Source organism: Rutidosis leptorrhynchoides, chromosome 1 (genome assembly GCF_046630445.1).
Source record: "Rutidosis leptorrhynchoides isolate AG116_Rl617_1_P2 chromosome 1, CSIRO_AGI_Rlap_v1, whole genome shotgun sequence".
Classification (NCBI taxonomy): Eukaryota; Viridiplantae; Streptophyta; class Magnoliopsida; order Asterales; family Asteraceae; genus Rutidosis; species Rutidosis leptorrhynchoides.
Window position 1 is genome coordinate 513,801,317 of NC_092333.1, and position 22,391 is coordinate 513,823,707.

The window sequence follows — 22,391 nt, forward strand, 5'->3', positions numbered from 1 at the left end:
AAGAATAGTCAATTAATTGAGATTTAGAGGCCATAAATTTAAAATGCATTATCGTGTGCTTAGGTTGCAGTTGGTGTGCCCGCTGTGAGATAAAAAATGCTTAGTGATACCCAAGCCTCGAAACAGCATTCAAAGCATGCACTATTAGTATTATAGGGTGCAAATGATTTCACTTGTACACTTGTACCTCATCATCCATTTTTCAAATGATTATATGACTAATAAGTCGAGCTCGAGCTTGTAAAATATCAAAACGAGCAAGCTCGATCTTAAACTATTAGGCTCAAACCGAGCTGAGCTCGAGCTCTGTGAAATTTAAACGAGCCGATCTCAAGCCTAGCCGAGCTCGGGCTCGGCTAGTTTAAAGGCCAAGAAACGATCACCAAATAAAGAAGATTATATTAACACAATAGGGTGCATGATAATAACTTGATAACATCCATACGACCCGACCATTGATACCAAACATCAGCATAATCTCTAAAGCATATAAAAATCAAAAGGTTAAAGAAGCGGCCAAATTCATCTGGATAAACCATAGTTTACATACTTCAGATAATAACACACTACGTCCTCAGATAAACAAGTGCCTGTATTCTCCATTAGCGAGTTGACAAAGCTGGTTGAAATTATTTTTATCTGAAATATAAATGTAAGAACAAATAAATACAAATCTCCAAAAGAGAATACAATACTCCACGAAATAATCATGCATCATATGTTTTGCTTTATCAGAGCCACATGATTTAAGGGTGTGTTTGATAAAATTGACTGATTTATCGTTGAATTGATCAAGATCATAATTTGAAAAAGCGTCTGAATAAAGTTCGCTATGAATGAAAATAAGTTGTTTGTTAATCATGTTAAATAAACGATATGGATAGAGTAAAATTACCTATGTAACATGTTACATGAATAAAACTTCAATATACTTGTTGGTCAAGTGTTCTAGACATGATTTGAGGATGATACTACTAAAAATTTAGGTGCTTAATGATTAAGAGAGTGTTTCAGCTCTGAATGGTTCAGCTTTCATTAAGTCTGAAACAAACAATGAATGCATTCAGCGGTGAACTATTCAATTAAGAGGTAAACAAACGCAACCTAAACCTTTATAGAGTCATTTATCATCAACACAATTTAGTTTTAGCAAATTAATGATTTGCAATTTATCGTCAAAACATCTTAATAAAATTTTTTGTCTATAATTTAGTAATTGCAGAAGTAATCTTAAAACACAATCAACAATTATTGCTTTTCAATAGCTTATGTAGAAAGCACATCAGTGTAATCCTCATGAGATTAGAGTGTAGCATAACAATATGTGAGTTTTTTATTATATAAACATATATAACTCATCTAGCAAAAATCAGTTAAATAAGACACAAATAACATCATAATTAGCAATTCATACCAAATGCATCACCAAAATTGGTAACTGTTTCTGCTTCAAGAGATTGTGCAGTGTCAGCAACACCAATTACTTCAACAAAAGTAGTAACAGGGGATGGCAATTGACGGCCCTTGACATTAATTTGTTTGTCATCTGTTGATATCCCAATCAAACCGTTAACATCAGGCCTAAGTACCTGAATCACTATACGCACTCTTCGACCCACGTAGTTGGGAAGAATGTCACCATTCACAAGGACAGATGGGTTAGATGTATCCATTTCCTACAAATCAATTGAACAGCGTAAAAATCTAGGTATACAGATTTCAAATCGAAAAACAAAATTCACAATTCATATAATTATAAAGGATGTATATTTATGAATTAGGGTTTCAGTAATCAGTACTAACCTTTTGCTGTGAGTTCAATAGATTTAGCAGGAATTGGAAAAACTTTCAACGATGATTTCTTGGAGTATATGATATTATTATGACGTATAGAGGAAGATTGGAAATTTATAATACTCGAACCCTGAAGTAATTTGGGGGCGGTAAAAGTTCCCGCCAACCCGAACTCTGTGTTGGGTTGGACTAAAAATCGCGCTGATGTCTGCCGAACGCGGTTTACAAATAACCAGGACGTATTCGGGTGGGGTTTTTGCCTCGTATGTAAAAAATAAATTAATTAATTAAGGTAAAAAGGTGTATGGTATAATACCACTCTTATCCATGACCGCCCGTCATGAGATTACGGAATGTCACATCAGCGCCACATCAGCACCTTCTTCCATCACTAACCAAAGACTAAATGCTAACAATTATGACGTACCCATCACACTCTTCCTCACACTCACTAAATTAATTAATTATTTACAGGTACAAGTAGTATGGCAAAATGTACAACAAATAACAGCACATCTTCCATGATCCATTTTTTCATCCGATGATAAAGTGAAGGACGCGTGCTTGAAGAATGCCCATGACATAATTACTAATATAGGCGCCCTTGAAGAAAGTTGGCAACGACGGATCGAACGACGAACGGATAAGAGTGCTCTAAGATCCGTATTTTTTCTCCAAACATGTCTCTCTCTCATCCGTATTTTCAAAAATTCAAAAACCCTTTCTACTTTCCCAAATGTAAATCAAATCCCAATTGAATCTCAGTTTCGATCATCTTACAATGATCAAACAGATTTTGTTCTTCCTCAAACACTTGATGACTCTGTCGTCGAGCAACGGCGAGGCTCTTTGGTTTCCGGCGAACTACCGACCGGTATTTGTGGTGGTTTATCGGATTCGGGTGCAGATCCTCAATCGGGGAAGGGTTCAACTGTTTTCATCGGAAGGTTGCAAAAGGAGTGCACCAGACATATGGTGGAGAATGCTTTTGCAAGATTTGGTACGATTTCCGACATCGAATTCTGGCCTTTTAGGAGGTATGCTTTTGTCTCTTTTAATGATTCAAGTCACGCTGTTGTTGCTGTCAATAGTCTCAACGGATCTACTACTTTCGGCCGCCCAATCTATGTGGGTTGGCCTCACCGGAATCGGAATCGGCAGCGGAGTACGACGGACAGGATTTTTTTCCCGTGTACAAAAAAATATCGGTGCAAAATCGTGCCTAATAGAGAAGTGGCTGGTAAGCTGGAGTTTAGTATTTTAATCGTCGATCGGGTCCCTCTATTGGAAGAAAAAGTAAAGAAATTCCTTGTTGAACATAAGATTATTGTTTCCACTTCAATCAAGCTCGGCCCCTTCGGTTTTGTTGTTGTCTGTCATAATAAAGATGGTTTTGATTCTGTCATTGCGGCGGGGCTGAAGTTGGAAGATTTCGTGCTTGTATCCCCTTTTTCCAAGCTAGCTGAGTCGTTTTTTCGACTAGTCTGGGTTGAAATCAGGGGGGTTCCGGTATTATATGCGTCACCAGAGAACATTCACAATATTGATGGGCATTTTGGCGAGGTGCTGGCGGTTGCAAAGTCTTCATCGACTCTCGGTAACGTTGGGTCTTTATATGCTTTCGTTAAAACAAGTTTAGTGAAACACATTCATGAAATTGTCGAGTCGGATGTTGATGGGCCTGCGGATGATACAATCCTGTGTGGGTTAACGAAATGGGGATGACATCGGATTTTCAGCGGATAATAACAGAAGGTTATTCGCCTGAATTTACGGGCACGTCTAATAGATCAATCTTGCTTGGTGAGGATCCGGCTACATGTTGTTTTGGTGATTTGGATCGTGCTGAGACGGTTGGGACTAGGTTACGAGTGTGGTTTTTGGAGGATGTGGTTAAAAAAGCGTTGATTAAAGAGGGAGCGAATATGACAGGTGGTGAACATAAAGAGAGTGAAGGGCCTGTTGATTTGGTGGTTCTTGAATCAGTGGAGTGTAATGAGGATATAGTGGAGAGTCGAGATGGTGGAGAAGAGGGTATTCAAGACGAGGGCAAGAAAGATGGTGTTCCATTTGTAAATGGTTCGTGTGGAGCGTTTGCGGGCGGGTCGGATCCAATTTTGGAGGTTGAGGATGGCGTGAAGAATGGTGTGAAGGACTTGTCTGTTTTAAATGGTGTTTTGCAAAATGAAGATGTAACGACCCAACCCGTTATCCAACCAAAACACGCTTATTTTTTTTTCTAAATACCAGTTTCAGACATATGGAGCGCCGATCCATATAGGGGCGCACCGCTCCAAAGTGGCTTGTCCACTTTCTTTTTATGCTCGTTCGTAAAACACGTTTCTCAACACTTTTAAATGAAACAAATTGTCATAACACGTCAATATAAGTAAAACTAAGAATTTCCCACAATAAAATCGAGTTTTACAACACCGGGCCCACATCGACCCAAATTACGACAAAGTGACCATTTCGACCCATTTTAGTTTAATACAAAACATAGACCGAGCATGGCGAGGGCATACGCTACCCAATCCTAATCAATCCAAAAGCAAGATCTTCTAATCCTCCCGCTTACCCGAGCCGCCAACACGCGAACCTATAAAAATATCAACAACGAGAGGGTAAGCTAATGCTTAGTGAATGTAAAGATACTATACATACACATATGCATAAAATGACTACACATCACCAAGCACAAAGAGTAAACACATACCACCACCGCATAGCGAGCAAGCTATAAATAGGCACATACACAAAGTAGCTACACGCTACGAAATCTCCAAGCTAACGCCCCATGATTAGCTACAACACAACAATAAGTATATACGTGCATACACAAATAATATACTCAACAACATCAACAAGGTTAACCCCTTAACCTAAATCACATGAAGGTTGGCCGAACTTCACGCGCCTTAGTGAATCCGGACTTCACGCGACTCACTACCTCCAAACCATTTGACTATTAAGGATGGCCGAACTTCATGCGCCTCTATGAATCCGAACTTCACGCGATTCATACCTTAGTCATACATCACAATAGGGTTGTGAATCCGAACATCACGCGATTCACTACCCGAATCATCACCACGACAAAAGCTAGCAAAACCCATCGCCAAAGGGTTTATCCAATACACTAGCCAATCACAACATCAAGGGTGGTAACCCAAACGCATAAGCGTATCACATGGACCCGAAGCACAAGAGGAGTCCATTCGCCCACACATACATAGATTAAACCCGAGCAAGGGTCACTCCACACACACGCACCCATCCTATGCATACATACACGCATAGTAAATTTACACTCACCTTAAAACGCTTCGATGAAGTGCAATCCAATCCCGAAACTCGTCAATGGAACGTACCTATTCCATTTATCACATAACAACCAACACAATTAGGGTGGATTTACAAATCAACCCAAATTGACACTTAGTGCAATTTCGACCCAAATGCACTTTCGAGCCCAAACCGTGCTCAAACTAACCAATAATCACTAACACAAGTGAGAATGGTCCTAATACACCAATTAAACCCAATCATAAATGTTAAACACTTATCTTGCCCAAATTGACACATAAACCCTAATTTTGATCCATTTCAAAATTAGTCTTCCAAATACACCCAAATGGGTTTCAACACTTCTACAATCACTAAACCTAGTGATTAAACCCAATTACAAGTCCTAAATCATGGCCAAGTCGATTTCCAACCCAGAACCCACCAACAACAACAATAAACCCGATTACAAGCATCAATGAACTCACTTTAAGAGTTTAAATGGGTTTCTCTACAAACCAAGTTCAAACCCTAACTTTGAATATCAAATCAAACAATGGAATTCAGAGTTAGAACTTACCACAACAACCAAAACGTAGCTAAGAACGAGGTGAACAACTTAACACTTGAGCTTTTGATCGATTCAAGCTTTTTCTTCTCCAAAACCTTAAATCTCTCTCTATAAATCTCTCTCTCTCTAAGAATGGATGAGAGCGTTAATTGGATGTGAAAATGAGTTAAGATAAGGTTTTGGATCAGTTTTGAGGTCCACAAACCGTCCATATGCGAAAGGACTATAATACCCCCTCATTTAAACCCTTTAAAAAGGCTGAAAAATGCATCAGGGCAATCGGAGCGCCGTTCAAAAGGGTGGAGCGCCGCTCCAACCTACAGATACTGGCAGCCGAGCAAAATCAGGATTAGCAACTTGTTTTGGCCATAACTTTTCGACCGTAACTCCGTTTTCGATGAATCAAATATCGTTGGAAACGTAATAAGATATTCTTTCCAATGGTAAGACTTTGAAACATTAACTCAAACTTTATTCGGGGTTGAAAAGTTACGTTACACACCTTGTAAATCGAACAACATCCAGAATAACTTGTAACAAAAAACGGGGTGTTACAACTCTCCCCCACTTAAACTTGATCACGTCCTCGTGATCTTCGTCACTTAACCAATCCGGACCTACACTCTACGGTCCTTTGACACGCGTCCACACTTGAAGTTGACAACAATTTCCGTAAATCCACAAATCTTACACCACTCTTCTAGGCGACCATTCTCAATGAGTCACCTTTCTATTTAAACCGTCATCCGTGATTTACCAAATCCACGAATCCGAGCACTAAAACCTACTCAATCCCTCACATCGAGAAGAACTCATCCAATCTCGTACCGAGATATCACCCATTTAGTATACCATTAACAAGTACAATGCTAATAGTAACCACGTTCCAACATAAGGTCAACAACCAAACCGATGAAGACCGAGTAAAAGTGAATCCTTACGAATAACACTCACCACTTAACATCCCTCGTAGTGCGCAAACACGGCTAATACGTAACTATCGTAAAATCGTAAGTAATCGATTAAAACCGCTAGCGTCCAAAATGACTATGGCAACGCTAATCCCAAGGTGTACAAACGACTATTATCACACCCTCAACAACATGTGGGCGAAATACGGCTATCGCATCACTAATCACACAACATGGTCCTCACGACCGAACCATCAACCAATGGTTCTCAACTCCAACAACATGAAGGCTGGCCGAACTACACGGGCCTTAGCGAATCCGCACCACACGCGACTCACTACCTTCACCGCAACAACAATCGAGATTGGCCGAACTACACGCGCCCTAGTGAATCCGAACATCACGAGAGTCAATATCCCAATAGAATGACTGCATCTACATGTGTCATTGTGAATCCGCACCACACGAGACTCATTTCCCAAATCTCAACACAGGAATGGTACTCCCATTCCCCACCGGTACTCGAATTTCCCGATAACGTTATACCATGCCGATATAACACTACTCCCAACACATAACCAAAATCCAAAGAGAACGATTCTCGCGAATGAACCGTTATCCACACAGACGCCACTAGTATGCATCATTAGTCCCTTGGGTGGTATCGAACGCCCGAACCTTAAACCCACCCGTCACACACGCTCTTTTGGCCTCAATCAATGAGTAGTGTAGCATCGCGTACTGCATACACCATAGTGAATCCTAACGGAATACACTAGCCATACACCACAAGCAAAAGTATATACGCATACTTAGAATCATTCCACACCGCCTGGAATTTCCACACGAATTATTCGCACGCGCGAACATCGCTTATCACAATCGAGCAAGAACCACATATATCGCACATAGGCACAAAACAAAAACTAGAAGAGAATTCAACACGCACATCCCTTAACCGAGGGATTTCACCTTGCTCGTCAAACATGTCCATTTATCTCCCAAAGAGATTCACCGCATTACCACCTTGGTGGTAATCTAAATCCAAAGCCATAGGTACAAGTTATTCCAAACTGTACCTTTGTCACAATCGACCAACGTAGGCCTCAACATTAGCTTCAAACCTATACGAGCATCGTCCAATAACAACACACTAGAACATCTCCGTGCGAGAGTTTCAACTCCCCCACTTAGAACACCGTTCCATAACCACTCATCGTTGACTCTGTCAACCGTCGAGTCCGTCTCCGTCTCATCGAGACTCATACAACCAACACGCTAAAGAAAGACAAGATCCATCCGTCTTGTATTCCATAATGTACCCATCACGATACCTTGCTCCAATCTTGAGCACACGAAGGATTTTGGAGTCGTCCTTCTCCACTTCACACCAATTGTTCATTAACACAAACACAATCATCACTCTTGCAATCGTCCGATTGCAATAGCTTGTCAATTTCCACTTAGTCACTCATGTACCTAAGGGTTTCTATAGGGTACCCTAAGTACAATGTAACCACAACCATCGAAGTCGCACATCACGCCAACAGGTATAAAAAAAGGCACCTGACATCGCGTCACGTAGATTCCATTACCAACATACATCGAGATCAAACACTCGATCTCTAGGGTTCCATCCACCCGATGAACCTCATGGTCCGCTATCCTCAACACAAAAGCGAACACGCGCTTAACAAACAAACACCAAGGCCCGTCTCCATGGCTTGGTAGAAACATTCTCCCAAACACTAGGGAATGCTTGGTTGCACCAAGTCTTACGCCCATCGTTCGTTAATCAAAACGTCACCGTAGGGTAATTGCATTAGGAATGTCACCCATATCAACAATACGCACAACACAATCGAAACCTTAAGGGTCTCACTCGAACGAGCCTAACAGACCGATACCAACTAAAAGCCTGAGCACCAGAAGACTCGCGCAATAGAGTCAAGCCGCAACACACCTATCATACACTCTACTGAGTGCATATTAATATCACAATCGTAGGCCGACCACCCGCTACTATTATCTCCAACGGAGAATAAAATTTAGCTGAGGCCTACACTCACACTGCATTTAAAACAAAAGTACGTTATGCAAAAATAACATAAATGTACCTCATCGTCTCCTCGTGACGTTCGCCGTCCCTAGCGCGGTACACTCCGCTTTGCGATGCCCTCTTCCATGACAATTAAAACACACAACATCACCATCACCCGATGTCGGGCACTCCCAAAACTTGTGGCCTCTTTCGCCACATGTAAAACATCTAGACGCACTAGAACTCGATGTTCCTTTCCCCACACTACTCGTACCTCCAATTGTACTTTTAATTATCTTACTCGGAGCGCCATACGAGTTAACCGTTCTCTTACTCGGAGCATTATCGATCCTCTCCCAAGGATATGGCTCAAAACCCTTAGCCAAGGCAAATAGTTCGGCAAACGAGTTCACTTGCCCAAGGCTTATCTTCCCACGTAACTCATCGTTTAAAGCCTTACGGAAATCTTGCATCAACAACCTCTCGTTATTCACGTAGTTGGGGAAAAATCGCGCCTTAGACATAAAGGTAGCCCGTAGAGTACTTAGGTCCATAGACCCTTGTCTCAACACGCGTATCTCCTCACGCATTCTTGTCAAGTCGGCTTGCGTTCAGAATTCTTCAAATAATTCTTTCTTAAAATTGCCCCATGTCAAACTCATGAACGGTTCTTCACCGACCGTATCAATTTTACCATCCAACCAATCTTTCGCACCATCTCGCAACAAACTAGTAGCGATTCTCATTTTCTTGTCCGGAGGACACTCACTTGTACGAAAACATCCTTCGATAGCCGAGATCCAACGAGTACTCACTAACGGATCCGGTTCTCCATGATACATAGGAGGTTTAGTCGCTCGAAACTCCTTGTAACTAAACTCCTTTTTACCATTACCCCGAGGCTCGATAAGCCTTCTTTCGAACTCTTCTCGAATCGTTTTCACTTGCTTCGTAAGCTCGGCTTCAACCCTAGCCGCAAACTCATCGTTATCATTTCGTTCTCCACTTGATGTACCACTTCCCGTCGCCACTCTGAAGAATGCAAAAACGATTAAACACGGGTGAAAATAAAACCACACGCACCAAACCTCCCCATCTTGCTCGATACTCATCGTACATCACTTGCAGACACGATTTGCACCTGTAATAAGGTTTGCAAGTCCTTGTTACGCACGCACTTCGTACCAACTCGTTAGTACAGCGACCATCTTGCTCAATGATATTCACAAACGCAAACACAATAAAATATCACGATACAAGCTACAATCCTAGTTAGCTCGCCTACACGCTAAGACACTAACCAAATTCCCGTTCCGACCCGAAATCCTACAAGTCCCGCAACAAATAAGCACATACAAAAGTCTAAGTCTAGGCACCTATCTCAAGTCACCTAAATCCCTTAGACCATGCTCTGATACCACTTGTAACGACCCAACCTGTTATCCAATCGAAGCACGCTTATTTTTTTAAAAAATACCAGTTTCAGACATATGGAGCGCCACTCCATATAGGGGGGCGCAGCTCCAAAGTGGCCTGTCCACTTTCTTTTTATGCTCGTTTGTAAAACACGTTTCTCAACACTTTTAAATGAAACAAATTATCATAACACGTCAATATAAGTAAAACTAAGAATTTCCCACAATAAAATCGAGTTTTACAACACCGGGCCCACATCGACCCAAATTACGACAAAGTGACCATTTCGACCCATTTTAGTTTAATACAAAACATAGACCGATGATAATGCTAAAAACGAACATATATTTCATAGCATTATTTCTCAAGAAAGACAAGATTTTAGTTGGTACTGTTCGATTTACAAGCAATATTCGTTTAAATATTAAAAAGTGAAGACAAAAGGCAGAATCGACAAATTGAAGACAAAAAGGTCCAAAGAGCTAAAAAGTACAAGATACAACTAAAAAGGTTCAAAATATTGATGAGGAACGTCTCAAAATGACAAGAGTACAAGTTACAAGACGCAAAGTACACGATATAAAATAATACGCGAAGACGTCCGAAAATCCGGAACCGGGACCTGAGCCAAGAAGAAACGCCCGACGCAACGGACCAAAAATATCTAGTCTACTATGCACAAGAATATAATATAATATATAAATAATTATATATAATTATATATTATATATATTATTATTATTATATTACGTCGGCAAGAAGAAAACAAAGCAATTTGGCTGGATCCAGGGTGGCCATGCGACTCGCATGGCCAGAAGCACAAATCCATGCGAGTCGCATGGAGTGAGATTGCTGGTCAGGTCCTATATAAAGCCAGTTTTCTGCCGAGTTTTAATCATCTTTTTTCTCTTCCTCTTCATACGTAAATATATTTATATTTATAATTTATATTTTAATTTTAATTATAATTCTAATAATAAGGGTATGTTAGCGAATGTTGTAAGGGTGTAAGTCGAAATTCTGTCCGTGTAACGCTACGCTATTTTTAATCATTGTAAGTTATGTTCAACCTTTTTATATTAATGTCTCGTAGCTAAGTTATTATTATGCTTATTTAAAACGAAGTAATCATGATGTTGGGCTAATTACTAAAATTGGGTAATTGGGCTTTGTACCATAATTGGGGTTTGGACAAAAGAACGACACTTGTGGAAATTAGACTATGGGCTAATAATGGGCTTTATATTTGTTTAACTAAATGAAAGTTTGTTAATGTTAATATAAAGATTTACAATTGGGCGTCCCTATATATTACCATATACACTCGATCGGACACGATGGGCGGGGTATTTATATGTACGAATAATCGTTCATTTAACCGGACACGGGAATGGATTAATAGCCACTAGAATAATTAAAACAGGGGTGAAATTACATTCAAGGGTAATTGGTGTAATTGTTAACAAAGTAGTAAAACCTTGGTTTACACGCAGTCGATAACCTGGTGTATTCATTAAACAAAGTATTAAAACCTTGTTACAATTCGAATCCCCAATTAGTTGGAATATTTATCTTCGGGTATAATAATAATTTGACAAGGACACTTGCAATTTATATTTATGACTGATGGACTGTTATGGACAAAAACCAGATGGACATATTGAATAATCCAGGACAAAGGACAATTAACCCATGGGCATAAAACTAAAATCAACACGTCAAACATCATGATTACGGAAGTTTAAATAAGCATAATTCTTTTATTTCATATTTAATTTCCTTTATTTTATATTTAATTGCACTTCTAATTATCGCACTTTTATTTATTTTATTTTATCGCACTTTTAATTATCGTACTTTTTAATTATCGCAAGTTTATTTTATCGCACTTTTATTATTCGCAATTTCATTATCGTTATTTACTTTACGCTTTAATTTAAGTCTTGTATTTATTTTATATTTTACATTAGGTTTTAACTGCGACTAAAGTCTTAAAATCGACAAACCGGTCATTAAACGGTAAAAACCCCCCTTTATAATAATAATATTACTTATATATATATTTGTATCTTTATAAAAGTAAACTAATATAGCGTTGAGCTTTGTTTAAAGATTTCCCTGTGGAACGAACCGGACTTACTAAAAACTACACTACTGTACGATTAGGTACACTGCCTATAAGTGTTGTAGCAAGGTTTAAGTATATCCATTCTATAAATAAATAAATATCTTGTGTAAAATTGTATCGTATTTAATAGTGTTTTCCTAGTAAAATAATAACTATTTTATATACACCTCGCTTCGCATCAAGTTATTTTTGGCGCCGCTGCCGGGGAACATTCGCCAAAGCGAAACGTTATAATTTTTAATTTTTAAGTTATAATTAGTTTTGGTAAAATTTATATTTTTAAAAATTAAAAAAATATAAAAAAAAAAAAGCTTTTAAAATCGAAAAAAAAAAGTATTTTAAATATATTTTTAAGTTTTTCTTTTATTTTAACAAAATTATAAAGTATTTTAAGTATATTTTTAGTTTTTAAAATTAAGTTTTATTTTAATTATATATATATTTATCTTTTAAATATAAAACAGAAAAATATAAATAAATAATAAATATTACGTGACCTGTCATTTGAACCAGTCAAATTGAACCAGTTCAGGGTGTTCATGCGACTCGCATGACCCACCCCCTTAAACCATGCGACTCGCATGAGGGGTCTGACAGGGCCACATCCTAACCCTAATTCCGCATTTATTACGGTTATTATTTAATTATATTTAATTAAACCCTAGTTTGATTATTATTAATTAAGTTTTTAGTTTAATTAATTTTAACTACTTTTAATTAGTTTTATTATATTTAAAATTTAATACTTTAATATAAATAATATAAAAATAATATTTTTATAAAAATTGTACTTTTTACAACTTTTTGTATATTTTTATATTTTGTCCCTTTTTAATCGTTGTAGCGTAATATTTGTATTTTTTAGCTCATATTTAATTTTAAACTTAGTTTTTGCTATAGTTATTTTTACTCCTATATTTTTAGGCTTTGCCGTAGAATTCCTTAAGTGCTTTTTCTTTAGACTAAGATTTAGGTGCTTTAGAATTTTGCGACGCCCTTTTTAAGTTTTAGTTTCTTTTTAAGTTATTTCCATTTGGGATTTAGTTTCTCCTGTAAGCTTTAATATTTTTAGACACCTTTTACTATGTATCAATTATCATTCCAATTAGTAATTTCAATTTGCGATTATAATTTTAAGTTAGTTGTAGTAATAAGGTTAAATTAGTTAAGTATTTTTAAGTTTTTATAAGTTTCTTTTATTTTTCCGTCACCTTTTATTTTTCAAACATTTTTCTTTTTCGACCTTTTGCGACGAACTCTTTGTCTTTCTTATTTCTCGCCATTCTAGTTTTTAGGACTTAGAATTTTTTTCTACTTCTTATCTAAATTTCTTAAAATTACGAAAATTTATTTTGAGTGGTTAAATTGATAGACATCAAAATTTTCTGGTTCGTAGTAATAGTTGGATTTGTACGTGGACCGGGTTATTGGAGCCAAACAGTCCTCAATTATATTGAGACCAAACGAATCCTACCCCTCTGCTGCATCTTTTGGCTATTCGAAACGTGGGCAAAATCAGAAAAGTCTATTGATTGGATAACTTATTATAATTTTTCTTTCCTTTTTAAAACCTAATAGGATATTCAGTGAATGCACCGAGCAAGACGTTCACCACCTTTTGTACGTTCACCACCTGTAACTCGATCAAGACATCGTTTAACAAATATAACCGCCGTTGATTTTTCTTTAGAATCGTCATCCAGTCGACCAAGTACTTCAGTTCAAATTTCCGATAATCCATTTTTTGAACCCAACCTCACAATTGAGAATCCAGAGAATATTCAGGAACGGTTCGTAGATCCTGAACCATTAAACTTTCCTCCGGAACCACCAATCATTCAAACAGAGATTGTTGAGGAACGAACTATTAAATCTGAAGCATCTAGTGATACCGATTCAACAAATTCAATTACGGAGAATCTGGAACCTTTAAGTATGGAAGACCGAATGAGAGCTAAACGCACTGGCCAAGGTCACGCAATTACTCATCCAGACATTAATGCGCCAGATTATGAAATCAAAGGACAAATTCTACACATGGTGACTAATCAATGCCAATTTAGTGGTGCGCCGAAGGAAGATCCAAATGAACATCTACGTACCTTTAATAGGATCTGCACACTATTTAAAATACGAGAAGTGGAGGATGAACAGATATATCTCATGTTATTTCCCTGGACTTTAAAGGGAGAAGCCAAAGATTGGTTGGAATCGTTACCTGAAGGGGCGATTGATACATGGGACGTTTTAATTGACAAATTTCTTAAACAATTCTTTCCTGCATCTAAAGCCGTAAGACTTCAAGCAGAAATTGTTACGTTCACACAAAAGCCAAATGAAACTCTATATGAGGCGTGGACAAGATATGGAAAGTTGTTAAGAGGATGTCCACAACATGGTTTAGACACCTGTCAAATAGTACAAATATTCTACCAAGGATGCGACATCACTACAAGGAAAGACATAGATATAGCAGCTGGTGGTTCGATTATGAAGAAAACCGAAACTGATGCTTACAAAATTATTGATAACACTGCTTCCCACTCACATGAGTGGCACCAAGAAAAAGATATCATTAGATCATCTAAAGCAGCTAGAGCTGATTCTAGCCATGACTTAGATTCCATTTCCGCAAAGATAGATGCTGTGGAGAGACGAATGGAAAAGATGACTAAAGATATTCACTCAATACGAATTAGTTGTGAGCAGTGTGGAGGACCACATTTGACAAAAGATTGTCTCAGTATTGAATTAACAATGGAACAAAGAGAGAATATTTCATACATAAACCAAAGGCCTGGAAATAATTATCAGAATAATTATCAACCGCCAAGACCGATTTACAATCAAAACCAGAATTATAACCGAAATATTCCATACAATAACCAACAAGGTCCTAGCAATCAACAAGTATCCAATAATACTTATAATCAGCAAAGACCGAATTTTCAAAACAAACCACCACAACAAATCGATGATAAAAAGCCGAATTTAGAAGATATGATGACGAAGCTAGTTGAAACTCAAACGCAGTTTTTCACATCTCAAAAACAAACCAATGAACAAAATGCTCAAGCATTTAGAAATCAACAAGCTTCTATTCAAAATCTGGAACAAGAAGTAAGTAACCTAGCAAGGTTAATAGGTGAAAGAAAACCGGGAAGTCTACCAAGCGATACAAACGCTAACCCCCGGAATGAAACAGCTAAAGCTATTACCACAAGAAGTGGTACAACACTTAAACCACCTGAAATACCTGTAACTTCTGATGAAATTATTCCTACTCCACAAGAACCACAACCTGATCAAGATAAGGAAAAAGAACCGGTAGTTGAGAAGGTTAATAAAGATAACACAGTTAAGGATAAACCTTATGTTAAACCGTACCAACCACCACTTCCTTATCCGAGTAAAATGAAGAAAGAGAAACTTGAAGCCGAGCAATCCAAATTTTTGGATATGTTTAAACAGATAAATGTAAATCTTCCTTTCATTGATGTGATTTCAGGAATGCCTAGATATGCTAAATTCTTGAAAGATCTAATCTCAAATAGAAAGAAAATGGAAGAACTCTCGGCTGTTACTATGAATGCTAATTGTTCAGCAGTGCTGTTGAATAAGATACCAGAAAAATTATCTGATCCAGGAAGTTTCACAATTCCATGTTTTCTGGGTAGTCTTAGTTCAATAGAAGCATTGGCAGACTTAGGTGCTAGTATAAATTTAATGCCGTATTCACTATACGCTAAACTAGACCTTGGAGAATTGAAACCAACAAGAATAAGTATACAACTAGCCGATAGATCAATAAAATATCCTAGAGGGATAATGGAGAACATGCTAGTTAAAGTTGGTACTTTAGTATTTCCAGTAGATTTTGTTGTTTTGGACATGGAAGAAGATTCTCAAGTTCCTCTCATATTAGGAAGACCATTCTTAAACACGGCTAAAGCAATGATAGACGTGTTCAGTAAGAAACTGACCCTAAGTATAGAGGATGAGAGTGTTACCTTTTCAGTTGATAGAGCAATGCAACAACCACAATCTGCAGATGATACATGTTATTATATTCAAACTATAGATGCACATGCAGAATTATTAAAAGAATTTCCAGAATTACAAGGAACAGGAGAATGTTCTTTAGGAGAAGGTAATGAACCAATTGATGAAGCTGAAATGTTAGCTACACTTATAGCTAATGGATATGAACCAACAACAGAAGAAATTAAAATGCTAAAAGAAGAAGACAGATATCGATATAAATCATCGATAGAAGAACCTCCGAAATTAGAGTTAAAGCCACTTCCAAACCATTTGGAATACGCTTATTTACATGGTGAATCTGAATTACCTGTAATAATATCGTCTTCTCTTACTGAAAATGAGAAATCACAACTCATTTCTGTGTTGAAAGCTCATAAACCAGCCATTGCATGGAAGATTCATGATATTAAAGGAATAAGTCCTTCGTATTGCACACATAAAATCCTTATGGAAGAAGGTCATAAAACGTATGTGCAACGCCAACGAAGACTAAATCCTAATATGCAAGATGTAGTTAAGAAAGAGATTATTAAACTGCTAGATGCAGGTTTAATTTACCCAATTTCTGATAGTCCATGGGTAAGCCCAGTTCAATGATTGCCTAAGAAGGGTGGCATGACTGTCATTACAAATGAGAAAAATGAGCTTATTCCTACTAGGACTGTAACAGGATGGCGTGTATGTATTGATTATAGAAAATTAAATGACGCCACCAGAAAAGATCACTTTCCCTTACCTTTCATAGATCAAATGTTGGAAAGATTAGCCGGAAATAGTTACTATTGTTTTCTAGATGGATTTTCCGGATATTTTCAAATTCCAATAGCACCCGAAGATCAAGAGAAAACCACATTCACGTGCCCTTATGGTACTTTTGCTTATAAACGCATGCCATTTGGACTTTGTAACGCCCCTGCAACCTTTCAAAGGTGTATGATGGCGATTTTTCATGACATGATAGAAGAATGCATGGAAGTATTCATGGATGACTTTTCAGTCTTCGGTGATACATTTAAATCATGTCTAGTAAATCTGGAACGAATGCTAATTAGATGCGAAAAATCAAATCTAGTACTTAATTGGGAGAAATGCCATTTCATGGTTAAAGAAGGCATCGTTCTTGGACATAAAATTTCAAAAGAAGGAATTGAAGTGGATAGAGCTAAAGTAGATGTAATTGCTAAACTTCCACATCCAACCAATGTTAGAGGAGTTAGGAGTTTTCTAGGGCATGCCGGTTTTTACCGACGTTTCATAAAAGATTTTTCTAAAATTGCCACTCCTATGAATAAACTCCTAGAAAAGGATGCGCCATTCATCTTTTCAGATGAATGTATCAAATCTTTTAATATTCTTAAAGAAAAACTCACTAATGCACCGATCATGATAACACCAAATTGGAATCTACCATTTGAACTAATGTGCGATGCAAGTGATTTTGCAATGGGAGCCGTTTTAGGACAAAGGATTGAAAAACGATTTCAACCTATATATTATGCTAGTAAGACATTACAAGGAGCACAAACGAACTATACAACTACTGAAAAAGAACTCCTTGCTATTGTCTTTGCTTTTGACAAATTTCGATCATATCTAGTTCTAGCAAAAACGGTGGTCTATACCGACCATTCTGCCCTTAGATACCTATTTTCAAAACAAGATGCTAAACCAAGATTAATCCGTTGGATCTTACTCTTACAAGAGTTTGATATTGAAATCCGAGATAAAAGAGGAGCAGAAAATCTCGCCGCTGATCATCTTTCTCGTCTTGAAAATCCCGAATTAGAAGTTTTGAATGAATCGGCCATACAAGACAACTTTCCTGATGAATATCTATTGAAGATAGATTATAAAGAAATTCCATGGTTTGCAGACTATGCAAACTACTTAGTTTGTGGATTCCTTGAAAAAGGATTATCGTACCAAAGACGAAAGAAATTCTTCAGTGATATAAAACACTATTTCTGGGAAGATCCACATCTGTTTAAAAGTTGTCCCGATGGAATAATACGCCGATGTGTATTTGGAGATGAAGCTAGTAAAATTTTAAACCATTGTCACACAGGACCAACAGGAGGGCATTATGGGCCTCAACTAACAGCAAGAAAAGTTTATGAAGCTGGATTCTATTGGCCTACAATTTACAAAGACGCACACCTTCTTTGCAAATCCTGTGATGCATGTCAAAGGGCCGGAAAAATAAGTCAACGTGATGAAATGCCACAAAATGTCATCCAAGTATGTGAAGTATTTGACATTTGGGGTATTGACTTTATGGGTCCATTTCCAAAATCTCATAATAATCTATATATACTCGTAGCCATTGATTATGTATCTAAATGGGCGGAAGCACAAGCTCTCCCAACTAACGATGCACGAGTTGTAGTCAACTTTTTAAAATGTCTTTTTGCAAGGTTTGGAACACCGAAAGCTTTAATAAGTGATCGGGGTACTCATTTCTGTAACAATCAACTTGAGAAAGTTCTTAAAAGATATGGAGTAACTCATAAAATCTCCACCGCATATCATCCACAAACAAGTGGACAAGTTGAAAATACCAACCGAGCTTTAAAACGTATTATAGAGAAAACCGTAGGATCAAATCCGAAGGAATGGTCCATTAAATTGGAGGATGCACTCTGGGCTTTTAGAACAGCCTACAAAACTCCAATTGGAACCACACCTTTTAGACTTGTTTATGGAAAAGCATGTCATCTTCCAGTAGAAATTGAACACAAAGCATTTTGGGCTTTGAAAACATGTAATCTTGATTTACATGAAGCCGGACATCTACGATTAAGTCAACTAAACGAATTAGAAGAATTAAGACATGAAGCATACGAAAATTCGTTAATCTATAAAGAAAGAACGAAGAAATGGCATGATAAAAGAATCAGAAGTTCAAAAGAATTTAAAGAAGGAGACAGAGTTCTTCTTTTCAATTCACGATTCAAGCTATTTCCTGGAAAATTGAAATCAAGATGGTCTGGACCATTCATAGTAAAAAGAGTTTTCCCATACGGAACGATAGAATTGATAAATTCAAATGGGATTGAATTTAAAGTTAATGGTCACAGAGTTAAACATTACATACATGGTCCGATGGAAGTCGACAACGAAGTTAATCACAATTTCGACACCACAGCTAACTAAGTGTGGGGAGAATCAAGTCTTTAAAGGATAATATGTATTTCTGTTAGAGTTAGATTGTCTGTTTTCGTGTAGTTCTCGAAAATGGAACACGTATGGTCTTTCCCTAGCAGACCCTAAAGAACTAGTCTTCTCCCCCCATTCTGAATTTTTATTTTTTTAGGTTTTTACGAAATGAAGACTGCCTGTGAACTAAACCATGGTCTAATGCTACACGCTTTGATCACTAAACGTAATAATGACATACTACCGAGTGAATTAGTATCAGTAATCAGAGAAAGAATGGACGGAGTTAGAAAAGGATCCAGATGCGAAGATAATAAGTTACAATTTGGTAAAGGAAAATCAAAATCCGCAGCGAAAAGAAGAGCACGACACCTAGAACGATGTCACAAATGCGGAAAATGGTCACATGGAGGTAAATGTTCAAATAATCAAACCTATTCAAATACCGAATTTGTTACTTTATGCAGAGACGGACCGTTCATATGTTTAGAAGAAAAGACAATGAATGCTCGAGGTTACGCTTATGCAGCCATGGAAAACCAATTAAACCGACTATCTTATGAATATAATAGATCATATAACTAAGAAATCTATTTCACAGGTATGTCTGTACAGTTTTTATTTTTATTTTTATTTTTAACCTTTTGATAATAAACGCTAATTTGTTCGCTAAAAAGTATTAAATTGGTATTGAATAAAATTAGGTTTGGCGACCGAAATTATTGATATCATTCAAAAATTTATTACATCACTGCGAAATTTAACGTTTATTCTTAAGGTATAAATATCTTTAATCAATCAACCCAAAATATTTCAAAAATTCGTCATGAGTTAAATTAGGTCTTGGAACCGAAATTACTTTACCGAAAAGAGGGGCGCATATTTTTGATAATATTTGATTGATTAAAGTGGGATAAAAAGACAAAAAGATTTTTAATTTTATTTTTACCATATTTTTAAAATTAATATTTAAATCTTAAATTAATATTGTAAATTTTGTAAAAATAATATATTTAAAATTGTAAATATTTGAAAAATTAATATAAGTTTGGTATGAATTTATAATATGAATTTTTAAATTAAGTTTGGTGTGAATTTTTAATTTTTAAAATATGAAATTTTAATTTTATGCATTTCAAATTTTTAAGTTTGGTGTGATTTTTTTTTAGTATTAATTTTGAATTTTATAATTGTGTGAATTTAAAAACAAAAATTTACTTTATCTCATTAAGTTAAAAATATGATTTTTAAAATTCGTCGTAAGTTGAAGACTAGGTCTTTGAACCGAAATTGCTTTACCCGAGGGAGGGACGAGAACTTTTATTATCATTATTTTTAATCTTATTGATTTAAAGTATGCCAAAAACATTGAAAAATCCAAAAATCTAAGCTTTTAAAAACAATCGCTTGAAAATGACAAAATTTTAAAATTTTGTCGAGGGACGGACTAGGGCATCGTCCCGAAACGACCTCGTCCTAAAAAGAAACAAAATTTTTAAAATTTTATTTAATTCTATGTTTTAAAAGTATAAGGTTTTTATATAAAAAAAAAAAAAAAAAAAAAAAAAAAAAAACCCTGGAAAATACCCCCATGCGAGTCGCATGGGGATGGGCACAAAACCATGCGACTCGCATGGATCAAAAAAACTGGACAGGATCAAATTTCAAGTCGACCTGCTTCTTTCTCACAATACACATACACAAACACGAAAACCTCCCAAACTCTCTCAATTTTTCACCAATTTTCACCAAATTTCTTGCAAAAATTTCACAATAATCATGCCTAGATTCAGTAGTCTCAACCCCTTCAGGAGAAAGGTAAAGATTTCACCCCTAATCTCTTTAAATTCGAATTTTTGTGTTCTTGAGCTAGAAATTTTATATTTTGATTTTGTTAATTTTAGGTGTAATTAGAGCTAAATTGTTGTTATATTATGCATGTATATCCTAGATAGAAGCTATTTAACATGAATTGAAGCTAAAAACTTCAAATTTTTAAGAATCTAGGGTTTGTGTTCTTGAGCAATTTGGGGCTTTTTGATATAAACAGGTTATGGCCGATTTTTGTCATGAATTGTTGCTAAATTAAGTAGTGTAACATGTTTAGGTAGTTAATTGATCCAAACTTTGAGCCTAAACATGTTTTTGAGAATTAAAGTAGACTTTTTAAGTCTAAAAATTCATGAACTAGGTTAAATTGATATAAAGGCCATTTGAAACTTGTTTCATTGCTAGTAGTGATTATTTTGGCATGTTATTTAAGATAAATGCTTATGAACTTGATGTACATTTTTCGTATATGCTTATTTGACAAAGTGTAGACTTGACAAAAATATGAAAATGAGCACTAGTTTGATTTGAATGCCATGTAACAAGTGTTTAATTGCTATAATGATTATTGTTGACATGTTTAAGAGTTTAAATGTGATAAAACATTGTACACATTTTCGTATGTAAAGATGTAGAATTGTTATTGTTAAGAAAATGTGTATAAAATGTGTTATGAATTGAACATGTCATCATAATTGTTTCAAGTTATTATTTTGCTAACACTAATGCATATTTGGATGCACAATTTTTGTGTTTAATGTGTTTTACAGAAAGCCGATACTGGAGGTTCAGGTGCATCATCGTCCAGGCAACCAGAGCCCGAACCGGAAATGTTTCATGAACAAGAACAACATATGCAACAAGAAGAAGAAGAACAGGAGGAGCAACATATTGCATATCACGATCAAGATCAATTATTCATGAATCAGTTTCGTCAATTCGCTCCACATCAAAGGATTCTGAGCTTAGACATTAATGAAGATCAGTTACACCCAAATCTGAGATTTGATCGATGTTGGATAGAGTATCCAGATTATCAAAAGAACATGCACATTCTCTACTTTAAGGTTGTTGAAATGCCAAGGGCAATTGACTGGGTACCTTTGGAAACAGTTGACCTTGCCGAACCGATTCGGGAATTATTGGTGCAAAGGTATGGTAATTCTCAGTTTAACGATTGGATGCGCCTATTTTCCATTCGTAGAACCATATATA

General features: G+C 36.6%; 1 protein-coding gene across 1 annotated transcript; it reads right to left on the reverse strand.

Moving 5' to 3' along the window:
* Positions 1 to 377: 377 nt before the first annotated feature.
* LOC139876520 (replication protein A 14 kDa subunit B-like) lies at positions 378 to 2,005 on the reverse strand. Its single transcript, XM_071863856.1, has 3 exons — positions 1,804 to 2,005; positions 1,415 to 1,676; positions 378 to 639 (listed from the first exon to the last, which is right to left on the reverse strand). The coding sequence occupies exons 2-3, from the start codon at positions 1,671 to 1,673 to the stop codon at positions 575 to 577; spliced, it is 324 nt and encodes a 107-aa protein (XP_071719957.1). The 5' UTR covers positions 1,674 to 1,676; positions 1,804 to 2,005; the 3' UTR covers positions 378 to 574.
* Positions 2,006 to 22,391: the final 20,386 nt, after the last annotated feature.

Bases quoted from the DNA above. Each gene is read 5' to 3' on its own strand.
- LOC139876520 (XM_071863856.1), bottom strand. From the start codon at position 1,673: ATGGATACATCTAACCCATCTGTCCTTGTGAATGGTGACATTCTTCCC. The intron at 640-1,414 runs GTATGAATTGCT...TTTATATTTCAG, and splicing joins CAATTTTGGTGATGCATTTG to ATAAAAATAATTTCAACCAG.